Source organism: Eretmochelys imbricata, chromosome 5, assembly GCF_965152235.1.
Source record: "Eretmochelys imbricata isolate rEreImb1 chromosome 5, rEreImb1.hap1, whole genome shotgun sequence".
Taxonomy (NCBI): domain Eukaryota; kingdom Metazoa; phylum Chordata; order Testudines; family Cheloniidae; genus Eretmochelys; species Eretmochelys imbricata.
The window spans coordinates 120,320,375-120,334,324 of record NC_135576.1 but is presented as its reverse complement, the minus strand read 5'-3'; the positions used below and the strand labels follow the sequence as shown (position 1 = coordinate 120,334,324).

The 13,950-nt window shown below is 38.6% G+C and overlaps 1 protein-coding gene across 1 annotated transcript in view; it reads left to right on the top strand.

Moving 5' to 3' along the window:
- SHOC1 (shortage in chiasmata 1) overlaps positions 1 to 13,950 on the top strand; it is a 117,847-nt gene that overhangs the window by 44,012 nt on the left and 59,885 nt on the right. The window contains exons 7-11 of the mRNA XM_077818051.1: positions 3,995 to 4,097; positions 5,055 to 5,205; positions 8,470 to 8,610; positions 10,592 to 10,726; positions 11,784 to 12,026. Coding sequence (XP_077674177.1) covers positions 3,995 to 4,097; positions 5,055 to 5,205; positions 8,470 to 8,610; positions 10,592 to 10,726; positions 11,784 to 12,026 — 773 coding nt within the window. The remainder of the gene's footprint in view (positions 1 to 3,994; positions 4,098 to 5,054; positions 5,206 to 8,469; positions 8,611 to 10,591; positions 10,727 to 11,783; positions 12,027 to 13,950) is intronic.

Below are 13,950 nucleotides of genomic sequence, written 5' to 3'. Positions count from 1 at the left end.
AAGGCGTCTCAAGCAGGTGGTGTCAAGAAACATCACTCTCTCCTTTCAGGGGTATGGTGGTAGTTCTGGAATTTATACCAGTGGCGCTTAAGAATACAGTTTCAAGAAAGCAACTGCATGGATATTGGGAAAAAATAATGGCATCAGTATTTCCTGTTGCCATAGTAGGCATTATGATTATGCATAACAGTTAAGAAAAAATCTTTGTTACCATGAATAAATGAAACCAGCTAGAGATGAATCAAATGGCTGTCACCAACCAGGATTCAAATCTGCCCTCCGATATGGGTACTTTGTGATACATCATTACATACCTTGTTTTTTCTTTTAATTCAGTGAAACTTTCTCAAAGGTGTCTAAGTCTGGCTTACATTTGTGCACACACAGATTTATGCATGCACTTTTTAAATGTTAACTGTATGTGCAGGTATATAGACTTACATGCACAAACTGTTTGTTGAAATTGGATTTGGCAAATCCAATCACCTGTGTGCGCAAGTGATAGAATTTATTATTTGCATGCACAGCTGATAGTACTTGAAAAATGCACTTAAATGTGTTAGCACTTGAAAATGGTGCAAGCAGAAGTTTGTGCATACAGAATTGCTTGTACACAAATGGAGATAAAGTTTTAAAATTTGTCCCTAATTTTTTTTAATTAGGTATTCATGACTAAGGCTAAGATTTTGTCACAGATATTTTCAGTGTAAGCCATCTGCCCATCAGAGTTGGCAGCAACAAGGACCGGGTTCAGTATCTAGGGGTTCCATTTCACTAATACAATGCAAAACCAGCTTGAGTCCCCACCCAGTGACCTGGGACAATTACATACCACCCCCTGAGCACCTCTAAGAGGCAATACTTCCCTTCTCACAAGTACAGAGTCTGAGTGTAGCAAAAGCCTTTTAATAAAGGAAGGAAACAATGCGGCATTACATTGCGGAAACACCACAAACAGGATTCATAACGCAAACCATGAGCAAAAGATCCACCCCCAAGTAAGTTTGGCAGTGTCCTTTTCCCCTCAGGGTCTTAAGTCCAGTAACCCAACAGTCATCCCATCCACAGTTTCTGACCTTGGTCAGTGCAGCCCCCAGAGTTCAGACGTTCATCTGCAGAGTTTACCTCCCAGCCTGGGTGGAAGTGAGGGGAGGTATGGGGGGGGCCTCTTATGTGCTCCACTGCTCAGGTTGATGGCCGATTGCCACACCTCTCCAAGGGGTTCTGCTGCAGGGGTCACCGCCAGCTACGCCTCTCCGCCAGCCACCCTGCCATCTTCTCCATGCGCCTCTCCGCTAGCTGTCCTGCTAGCCGCTCACCAACTTGTCTTCAGCCCCCCCAACTCTCAGTGAGCTCAGCTCTTAGTAACTTCAGCTCTCAGTGATTTTAGCTGGTAGCAGGGGAACCTCAATGCTGGTGCACCACTAACTCAAAGTAGGTCTAATACTTAGACCTAGGTATCAGTGATTTCAGCTCTGCAGCATGTAACAAGACTCCTAATAGAGTCAAAATTAGCTCCATTATTACACAGTGTACAGTAGAGGGGTCAAAGCACTGTTCAAGGCCCTCAGAAAGCACCCACACTACCAAGTACAGATACCTATCCCCAACCTCTCTCTCAATTCACTGGGTTTTGGAACCCATGTTCCTTGCCTAGCGAGTGCTACTTAGTTGAGGGCGAGTCCCTCCATCATAAAATGCCAAGTACAGTTCTACTGTCCTTGAGTCACATAACCAGGATAACAACCCTTTATTACTCCTGCCCCAATAACAAAGAGACTGGGGATCCCACAGCAGCCAAAGTGACCATTTGGGCAAGCAGTCCATCATGCTAGGCAGGGTGGGTGTGCCCATGCAAACGAGATCAGCCCCTGAAGTCCTTTTCCACAGCTCACCACCAGAGGTCAGGGTAGAGCTCATTCTGACTCTGCTTACATCAGTAAAAGTCAGACAGGTCACAGGCAATAATGAAAAATTCACAGAAGCCTGTGACCTGTCCCTGACTTTTACTAAAAATATCCCTGTCTTTTACTAAAAATAAAATGAGAAGCCTCAGCAGCTCCAAGTAGGCTGGGAGCTCCAGGGGCTCCGAGCTCCAGGGTCCCCCTCCGCTGGCAGCTCCCAGCTATGAGAGTCTCCTCTGCCTCACACAGCTGCCGGAATCCATGACCTCCATGACTAAATCGCCGCCTTATTCATGACACACACACATCTCTGTTGGGCAAGAGGAATTCAGTCCTTTTTTTTTAGTTCCAGATAATATAATAATATGCATATCTCAATCATATTGGGCCCTCAGTCTTTATAAAATCTTTCCAATAGTGTACTGAATTGCTGAATTTTAAGCATCTTATAGTAATAGTATACCACCAATATATACATATAAGTATATGTATACCATACTAATACATATATTGTACAATTAGCTACAGTATTTTATTTTATAGAGTTAAGGACACCTGTATTTATATCTGAGAGTACAATCTCTAAAAGTATGTTCAGTTTAGTTACAATTCATCTTTCATTTGTATGGAATGTAATCCAATAGCCACCATAATTCATGTCTGATTCATAACATTTACTAATATTATATAAGCAGATCCATTTATACTGGTTCACACTGACTATATGAAACATACATTTGGACATTTCTGCTGTTTATTTTTTAAATGATGCTCTAGAAGTCTGGATTAATAAAAACCCCTCCATAAATAAAGTAGAGGTTCTTCCTCTGGGGAGGAATTCATCCCCAACAGCCGGAGAGAGTGATCCTGGCCCCAGTTACTAGATGCCCTCGCCCTTAAAGTGTTTGTGTTTATATGTGTTCCTTTTTCCTTCTCCCTCCAATGCTGACTGGGAGGAGTTTTCAGCATTATCCTGTCTCTTGTCCTTGGCTGAGCTCCTAAATGTGACGCTCAGATTGTGTGAGAGGTCAGTTTCTTTTTCTACTGTCTCCACTGGAAATATGCTGCCAAAAATGTAGAAAGCAAAGGAGGAGGGTGGTAACCGGAGGCCAAGAACTGGTATGAAGGCATGCAGACTTCATGTGAATGGTACTGGCCTCCTACTGATCCATACCGTTTGCTGGCAGTCCGAGCAGCTTGCTCCAGCTGGGGAACAATGCTTCCTCCGTGGAACAGTTGGGGAGAATTATCCACAAAGGAGAGCCATCCTTTACTCAGGCAAACTTCCACTGAAATTAAAACGAAATAAAGATCTCAGGATTTGGGCTTTAGTAATTTATACTCTTAAATCAAAATTATTATTTCTGAGAGGTAGTGGTGCCCCAGAGTTGGCGAGGAAGTGTACTCCCTGAACAATAGTGCATTTTACAATCATAAAGCCTTTAAAGACATGGGGGACAAGACACTGGGAAGTGACTCTATGCACTCTCTCCTTCTTCCTGCACTCCTTCACAGAGCAAGTGTTAATCTAGTTCTTCCTTTTTATTTCTTTTGTATTTAAAAGCCTTTCAGTTCGCCTTTGAAGAACATTTTTAGATTTTAATTTTATTTAATATTAAACAGACTTTGTTTTATTTCATTGCATTAATACATACACAGTGATTCACAGAAAGAAAAGTAAAAGTTTATAAAAACTGAAGGATTCAAGAAATTTTGATTTGTACAAAATCATAAAAGCTCTTCATATATCAGAAAAACGTATTTTGGTAAGAAAATGAGATTCTACAATCCTGCAATGTAAAGCAATTTCAAATGACTGGGGAGTTTGAATGTTGTGACAATGATTAATTCTAAAACTGGTCTATCCTAAAAGTAGCAATTCTTGGAAAGTACGATGAACAGGTATCATGTCAGTTTAATGTTCAAATTATTACAGCATGCCTTAGAATTGTTTTCCTAGAAAATTGTAGGTTTTTAATAATTTTTCTGACATGTATTGTCATCAAGGTTACTATTAAAACTTTGCATCATGAATATAAAACAACAAATTAAAGAGAAGTCACTTGTGCTATTTTGCTGATCTTTTATAGGGAATGTTTGACTTTCCAAAGCAATGCAGAGACACACGAAAATGAAAAAGAACTACGTGTAGCTAAGGAAATTTTTTGTCGAATGTCTTTAAACGATGAGGAGGTATTATAAATAAGTTTCATCCCAGTGATTTTAGTGACTGCTTGCCTAATATCAATATTATCAATATACGTAATTGTCTTCTGACTTAAAAGTGACTTGTAAGTCACTTAAACAGAATTCCCTTAATTTTTGCAAAATGTGCCAAATGCCTCCATTAGCCAAGATTTTTAAAAAAGAGTATTAGTTTAAATCAGGTTTTTTGGTTTTGTTTTCTTGGAGGCCTGTGATGGGAAGCTCCACTTTTGGTGTCTATTTCTGATATGGTCAGATGCACCAGCACATGCTAGATTGGTGACATCAGATCAAAAGTGGAAACCAAGTGGAGAAGGATCTAGCCTTTGTGTGTATGTCTTGGATGGGTGGGTGGAGGGGGAAGAGAAGGTTCAGGTAAGTGTCTTTTTTACTATTATGCTCAGTTTTGCAACACTTTAAAAATAATATTTCTTACACTTCGAGGCACATTATGTCTCTGCAGAGGCAGAATGGCACTGGGGAGGGCAGAGTAGATGCATCACTGAAGGAGTGAAGGAAGTAGTCAGGGAGCATGCTGAGTAGCAGGACTAATTAAACCTAATTCAAGTATTTATATCTGGTGCTTTTTCAGCACAGCCAAACCATGGTGCAAAGGGAGAGTGAGGGTATAGTCCCTCTCTGACACCATACGAACAAGAGCAGGCATCATGTCAGCACTGCCTGTAGCACTAATCAGTTCCTCCAGTTATTTTTACACCAGTACCACGCTTGACTTGGACTTTTTTTTCTGTGAATATAACTCATTTATTTTAGTTTGATTTCTTTTTCCCATGAATTGAGCCCTCTTTCTATTCTTAAGACAGTCTTAGTCTAAATTTCTGCAAACTATTTAAAACTAAAAAAATCAAAATTAAATAGTAAAAGCAAAAAATCACAAATTTAAACCTTACCTATCTCAGTATACTGTATTTATTATTTTTTCAGTCATTAATGCTGCCTGTTGAATTAGAATCCAACAAGACAACAAACTTCAGACAGAAAGTTGAGATTCCATCATGCTTGGAACTGAAAGAGTTGTTAAAATTAGCACCAGAAATTATAGCAGATGAAAGCAGGAGTGAAAAGCAAATCAAAGGTGAGAATTATTTTCTTGATATGTTGGGCCCAATTCTCCTCTCATTTGCACAGATTTCACACCATTATCTTTTTAACTCCATTATCTTCACTTCAATTACTACTGATTCAGACTAGTATAAATCAGATGAGAATGAGGCCCATTATTTGTATGAAATTATGGAACAAGTTTGGCATGTCAAATTTCAAAGTATTAAAGTTTCTTGTAAGCAGCCAGAAGGAAGTGATCTCTTACATACTGTACACCTCAATTCAGGCCCATGTTATTTCAGAAGGAGATATTGTTATTGAGGTGGAAGAGTGAATCTAATGACAATAACTGAATAGGTTAACCAAGCTAAGATGAATTTTTTAGACATCCCAGAGTAGTTTCCGATAATTCATGCAGTATAGTCACTCCATATAAGTTGTCCACAACATCACAGGGGGAGCTGGTAACAGCCTCTGTATTTACTTGGGCTACCATCTCTATTTCAGAATATTCTTATGACCTTTTCTTTGAGAAGTTCTCCCACCTCCATTGTTAGCAGCAGACCTTTGATATTCAGTAGCCTGAGAGTTATTCCCCTGCTGAAGTGCCTTTTCTTTATCCCATGAAACGCCATTTGCATTTTTCTATTAAACTTTTAAAAATCCTTATTTTGTTCTCTTTTGTTCCTCAGGAAATTTTTGGCACCCTGCCAAATACTCACTAAAAATACAAATATTCTGTAGGCTGCCAAAGTAGCAGTGGCAGATGATACTGTACTGTGAGTACCAAAGCAATTGTAGCGATGGAGTGGAAGTAAGAGATGGGCTGGGCTCCATATCCCTCTAGACCTGGTCCATGACCCCAGAGCTGTATGCGTCGCATGGGGCAGAAACCCACCACCTCTTGATTGGCAGGAAAGAGAGCTAGGCCAGCTTCTCCCAGAGCAACCCCCAGCACTCGACCAGTGATCCATTTTCTCCCCATCTTCCAAGAATACCATATGGGTTCAGGCGTCCTAATCTCATACCATGGAGAGAAAGAGCCAGCTGGGTTCCCCCTACCACTACCCACAAAACCCAGTGGTCCATCACTTTCTTGGTTAACAGCTTTCTCCTGCTGCCAATTAACCTAGTTAGGCCTTAGTCCTTTAGCTCCAGTGGTAGTAGCTTGTGTTACAGTGCTGAAGGTCCAGGAGTCAAACCCTGCTCGTGACATGGGGATGCCTCAGTTGTACGTAATAGAATTATTTTTTCATCTTTTTCCTTTAAAAAATAACTCTAAGAAATAACCCACAAAAATGAAAAAGAACTGCGTGAAGTTAAAAACTAATATAAATACGACATTTAAAGAAAGTTATTAAGGTTGCAAAGTCAAGAACTTGAAAGTTAGGAAATACCAAAATTAAGGTTACCTGTGCAATTTAATTTTGTGTATGTATTATAGTACAAGTACTGTCAAATTACATAATCTCATGCTGTTTTATTCCCACAGAATCACTGCCTTATTCAGTGCACAGGGTTGATTCACAAAGGGATAGAATTATAGTTGTACAAGTAACCATAAATCTGGAATTTCCTAACTTTTCAGTCCTTGACTTGCAACCTAAACAACATTCTTTTAATGCAATTTTTTGTATGTAATAGTGCATTGTAGAATCTACCAAACACAAATAAACTATGTTATTACTATAAACATTGGATTTTCTATGTTTGTAAACTAATTGTAATTTTCACAATTGTACATACAAACGAGTAAAAGAAAAATCAATATCTAAAGCATTAGACCAGGGAAACAAAATAATAAATAGTGATGGCAGCACTTTCACAGTACAAATGTATATAGCAAACTGTTGTCAATGCATGTTAAAATGTAATCTCAATTCTTATACACTTCATGAGTGCTAAGTATTGTTATTATGACTTAGTATGCATATTAGAGTTCTCCTTCAAAACATTATGGAAAGCCTGAGATTAGCATCAGAACACATCTAAGCAAAAAACAAAAATTAGTAAAATACCCTTCCGCAATGTTTGTGTTTCTGAAGCTTCTAGTGGCTCAGAAAAAACACTACAACCCTGCCAATGTCCAATATTCTTCCCATATGTCTATCAAATGTTTCCATGAACTGAATAACATGATTAACAATTTAAACACAGACCAGGGTAAACTCTTTCATGAACCTGCTATTTCCCAGGATTCCCACTGCACATCTTATATCCTTCCTCTGGTATCCAAAGCAGAGCAGCTTTTCATACATCCCTGGATGGGATGATATGTATCTGCTGTGATCTGGTAGGTCAGTACAGCTATTTTCAGCCCTGGGAAGCTAGGGCAGGACAGGGAGGGAACTCTCACTCTCTCTCTCTCTCTCTCAAAGAAGCCCTTTACCAGGAATCAACAACATCTGTCTAGAATTTTAAAGCATTAGCTTTTTTCTCTAAATAAAAGAACAAATGGACATTCAGTGAAATTGAAAAGTGACATACAAAGCTGATAAAATAAATCATTTTTCACACAAAATACAGTTAACCTGTGATACTTATTGTCATGGGGTATAATTTAGGCCAAGATCTTAGCAAGTTTCCAAAAAGGATTAGATATTTATATGGATAACAAGAATATTCAAAGTCAAATAGTAAATATTAAAAAAGAAGAGTTTTGGAAACATCGGAAACGCTCTGGCTTTGCAGGATTAGTGTTACATTTTCAGTGACACTGCTCAGTTTTTAAATCTGTGCTTGTGGCAGTAACTTACCTGTGCAGCCGTGGAGACTGTGGCCGAGGTCTCAATTTGGCCAGAAAAAAATGACTATTTATTCATTTTGGCAAATGAGAGAATTAAAAAAGGGGTTTTTTTAGCTCAGGCAGTAGAGGCTCATGTATTTAGGTCCAGAAGTCGTCTGTTTGATCCCAGCTGCTGACAAGCCACCCATAAGAGTGGTGTTCCATAAGTTAGGATGAAACTTTCCCTAAGGACAGGTTATTTCACATCTAGCTAATACAGGGTTTCTTGCATCTTCTTCTGAAGCAGCTGGTACTAATCACTGTGAGAGACAGGATATTGGACTAGATGGACCACTGGCCTGATCACATATGGCAATTGTTATGGTCTTATGAACACCTTCTGCTGTTTGCATGGTAACTGATGGTAACTGCAGTACTTTGTATTGATAAATTCAAAATGATAACGGGGGATGAATAAATACAGAAACAAAACATTGTGTAAGAAACAGCTTTGAGGAAAAAAGGAAATAAAATGGTTATCATTTGTGGCACCTTTTTATCTCTTTTCAGATCTTACTGCAAATATTACAAACGAAATAGAAATTTCAAAATACTGTCCCACAATGGAAGAGGTTTGTTTCAATCAAAACAGAAATCCACTGGAATGCAGTGAGGCAGGTAGGAAGTGCTATATAAGCAAATCCAGTGGCGGTTTTTAAGAACTATTATTCTTTGATTATCCATATGTGTTCCATTATTTGATGCACACATATCCTGTGCATCTGAGATCAGAATCTATGGCCAGAGATGTCAGGTGGGATGCACTTGTACCCAGAGTGAGCTCGCACCCTAGCCTCTCACCCCTCCTGAGAACATAAAGGGCAGAGTAAGGCCAGTCGTTCTTCAGGTTTTTACCACCTGTGACTGCAAGACAGACCTGCATGGAACATCCTTACCGCTTGCACTTGGCTAGCTTTGTTTGTAACTAGCTTTTAGCTTAGTAAAAAAAATTACAGTTAAAAAAATAAAGAAAAAAAACAACCAAAGAAACAAGTTCCTTGTAAGCTAGAAAAATCAGTAAGCATGTCTGAAATTCATTTTACTGTAAAAAATAGGGCAGTAAATGTAACCTACAAGAGATTGCTTTGACTCCGCAATCTTGTTTGCATAGCTGGTTAAAAATATAGGGTCTGATCTTGCAAGTGCTCTGCATATGGAACATCAATTGAAATGGAATTGATTTCAGTGGTCGTCTTCTGTGACAAGCATTTACAAGACTAGGACTGTAAGTAGCACTGAATTTTATTTGCATATGAAACAATAATTGACTCCCTCAGAGTTTGAGGTATCTGAGTTGCAGACTTGCTGGTTTCATATTGATATTAGAACCATCACAAATATAATTTGAAAGAGCCATTCCATCTATGTAAGAGCTACATAACTGGGCCACAGCTGATCAACATTTAATTTTAAAAAATGCCCCAAAATAATAGCTGGTGATTTTAAATTCTGAATGGTTGGCTAGATGTGCAGAGATTCCCAGAATCACATAGAAAAGCAGTAAAAAAGTGTGACTTATGCATTACTATTACCCCTGTTGTCTAGATATTAAAGTACCACAATTTGGTCTTTATTGCTCAAGTGATAAAACATAAAATCGTCATAATAAATTTGAAACACAAAATGTAACTGGTGTCAGTTATACATAAATATTTACATTTCTTTCACTTTTTTGTGAAATGTGGTGTCATTTTTCTGCAATTCCCAGTTAGTTACGCTTTATATCCTCAATATGAAGTAGAAATACCGCTAACTCCGCCATGCAGACCACAAAGATCACATGTGAATTCACTTCATGCAGGACTTCAGGCAGAACTTATTTCTCCTGTTGGTAACAGGTAAGTAAAAGTTTAATGAGACTACAACTGGTACAACCTCCTCCGAAATTAGTGCAAAACTAGCTTCATTGGATTCTGTTAATTTATGGCCTCATTCTGTGAGATGTTCATTGCCGATGGTTTTGTCCATTGTGTACTTTGCCTTGGAGAGAGACATTACTCCAGGGACTACACCCTGTGCGTGGTCTCAGTGCATGGAGCTTGAAAAGACCAAGAGAGTTGCTTTAAGGCTGTCCTCCTGTAAGGAGGCTTAATATCCTGAAGATCCAGCTTCCTCCTTGGGGAAGGTGAGGACTCATACCTCCATGGCAGTGAATCCTCCAAAGTCCTCAGCAGAGAAGTACGCAGTGAGTACATTGGCCGAGTGCTGGGGATATCCATGTGGCGACAGAAGTATCAGCAGGGCTGTTCCATGGCTGCTTCTCTATTATATTTGCTAGAGTACCCTTCACAATCTTAATATCCTCCCTCCACAGACATGGAAGGACTAAAGCATCCTCTTGACAGGGGACCTCTAGTCTCCCTCCCTACCACTAGCTTCCCCTTGCTTGCCTCCAGGCCATTCAAAGGGTATATATACCCCTAATTTTTTCCCCTCTTTGAGGAGTGGAACCACATTGGTCCTGCAGCCAGAAAGCCCACTGCACCCACAGATGAGGAGGAAAGATTTTCCCAAATGAGTCAATAAGAGAAAGTAGAAGATTGGAGAGAAAGTAAATACTTCTGCAAAATTACTTTCTCTAAATGTATTACCAGAAGAAAGTTGGTTTGAAAATCTAAAGCTATGATTTAAGCTTCTTACCACGTGTCTCATTTTCTGTTTCTTTGTTTTAGTATTCTGCTTACAGAGTCAACTAAGAAGAACTTAGAGTGCCTGGTGTGGCAGTCAGAAAAATACCAAAATGCTGTGAACTCTCTTTTGCTTGAAGGTAAGGAAGTATGAATTCCGATATATTGAACTGATATAGAAGAGCTGTATGTGAAATATTACAGCAACATAGAAATTAATCTGGGAAGTGCTTGAAGAAATACAATGCAGATATTTGATGATACATTTTCAATGTTGATAAAATGAATGTAGAATGCAAGGAACGTGCGAATACTGCTCCTGTTTGCACACTAAAAATATATCCCAATTCATCTAAGGTGGGATGTTTGATTTTTTTCCTCTATATAAATCTTCTTGTAAGGCAGATAACTAGTTTGTCTTTCCACAGTGGTAGTTTGTATATAATGACAGCTTTCCCCCAGTTTGAAAATCTTCAGTTCACCTCCTGATAATTATTTTAATGGGTATAGTAATTTCTAAAACTCAGTAACAAAACCTAACTTTAAACAAGCTCTGTTGAAATATTAATTTTCATTATAGAGTATGTTCTTATCTTCAAATAATTTTTAAAAATCCATACTAATAAATTCCTTAGTGGAATCATATACATGGAGAACTAAGTGATAAGTTTCCAATGCCAAACGCACACATTAGGAAGTGGAATATGGAACCAAAAACAACTAAGTCATAAATTATTTCTGACCCCAACAGTTAGTGTTAAGAAACAACACCAAAAGACTTCTGTGAGATAAGTGAGTTACATCCTCATTTGTAAAATAGTCTATTTACTATTTAGAGTTTTCAGATAATCATTATAATAGATGCTTGCAAGCATGGAAGGTAAACTCATAGATAATGAATAAATCTCGAATCATTTGTAATCCAGGTAATGCAGGTTTATATCAACAGACTAGAGATATAATTACAGCTGGGGAATTGAACACAAAAAACAAGGTGAAAAAATTTACATCTTACTAAGCTATGTAAATGTTTCTTTCTTTGCTGTTCAGGCAAGTGCTGATACTGAATTAGTTATGGAAAGGTATACCAAGGGATATACATAAGTCATGAATATTTTTTTGTGATTTTGCTGTCAAAAATGTTCTTCTCTCATGTTTCTAGTCCATTAATACTAGTTTTTGTCTTGTTTTTTATAGAGAATCAGACTGTTGAACCTACATTTCAACATCATACAGTTACAGAACTGAAGAAGATGTTGTCTGTCCATGTGGAAGCTCCAGTGTTTAGCCCATTAAAATCAGACTGGTGGATTCATTCAGGACTAAATCTGGTATTACCAGATTCTTTGGAGCAACTAAGCACTGATTTGGGTAGTGCAAATAGCCTGTTTTCTACTGAAGAGGAAGTATTCTCACAAATTACACAATTTCAGTTAGAAAGTAAGTATATTTGTTTTTGATAGAAAAGTTCCACGACAAGAATGGCAAGGAGATCTTTTTTAACAGAAGATCCGTCATGCAGTTCAGTGATGGATACTAGCATAGCACCAACTAAGAAAGGAATCAGAAAAATTCTCATTCTCAAAAAGAAAAGAACTCGGAAAAGCATAAATTAGTCAGCACTATTACTCTAAACTCTGATTTACAAAAAGCTAAGATTGTCAGTTGCGTGGATAAAAGTATGTGTGCACTTGCATATTTAATTTGTGGTTACCATGATTGCATATGCAAATTATGGTAGTTGCAAGCACAAATTAGCCACTTCAGGCCCTTAATGTTTCTAATGAAATACCTGGCAGGAGAACTTTTGAAAGGGATATAATAATTTCAAAGTATTATTAATTACTATTATTAATTAATATCACCATAATAGAGAATATGTTGATGTAGCAGACTCTTATATGGTTCCAGCTTCTTCTAGGATAGGCCAGTGGCACGGGACCTGTTTTAGTTAACTCAGCTTCTATTATAGTGAAGATTCATCAGTATACAATATTATGCATGGATTCATTCACTATGCAGATTTGTAAGGCTATTTGCATGCAACTCACATGGAAGAACACTACCACCTAGCTGTGGCAGCTCTGTAGAGACAGAACATATTGCAGTGCATTTAGCTACAGTATTGTTAACATGAATATACAGAAGTAATACAAAGGGTTAGGATTTTGGGAAATTGCAGCTCTAAAATGCATCAAATCACATCCTTTTTATTTTCTTATTTTACAAACGCTTGCATTAAGCACAGTTACCCACATTCATAGTCAAATTCCTTGCTATTTCACACACAGTTTATCATTATGGGGATTTTTAGTATGAAGCTGTCATATGCTTGTACTGAATAGGTAGTACAGTATATTATATTTCTCATGCATTCATAACCTTATAATGTCCCTTCAACTAGCACATGTAACAGGTACAATAGAATCCATTCTAGATCATTCTTGTGTTCTCCTACACAGCACTCACTGTTCTATGCAAAAGTCTTAGCTTATGGGTATTGTTGCCCAATACAGTTGATAGGAAATGGGGGGTCAGGTATCTCACAGGAATTTTTTTTCCCTTAGGTTGATAGTTCCCTAGTTTATGTGTGTGCTGAACTGACCATGTTATCCCCAGTATTTCTGTACCTCTGCTGGAACAGCAGCAGTTCCTTTTCTGCTCTCTCTATAAGCCTGCGTTCTTTAGTCTCTGTTTGGCTTCTTGAAATGGCCAACATCTTACAGCAAAGATTCTCTTATATGAAGCGTGGAGCTTGCTGAGGATTCCTTTAGCAGCAGTTTTACCGAATGCTCCTGTTACAACAGCAGCTTTGGGTAGACTAAAGAACTACTTCCACTGGCTTCCCCTGTCTAGCATCATGTGAAGAAGCAGCTTAGTAGCACCCGCCTTGCTGTATCCTCCCACCAGCTGGAGCTCTTTTTGGAGAATAGATTCAAGTTTGAACTGCCCCATCTCCTTCCTACTAAATCATTCACTCATGAAGGAAGAACTATTGGGAAGGGATTCCTCTTGCTCCGCACTCTCCCCAGCACCTCCTTGCCAACATTGGTGAGAGCATCTTACAGTTGGACTTGGAAGAGCCCACTCCTTCCACCCATTGACAGCAGCAGTGATCTGGGTCCTTATTAATCCAGAGCTGCAGAACTTTTTAGCAAGGCATAGCCAGACTACTGCACCTTGCGGAGCCTTCTAGCATGGAAATACAGTCTGTAGCAGAGGCTAAGAAGGCATCATGAGTTACAGTAACTGGTTTCTATGGTCCTGTAGCCCCAAGGGACCCTCATCATCGGTGCTGATCCCATTTCACAATTTTCCTCATCCTCTTTACAAGAGCAGGAAATGGTTTTCTGGATCCTCTCCA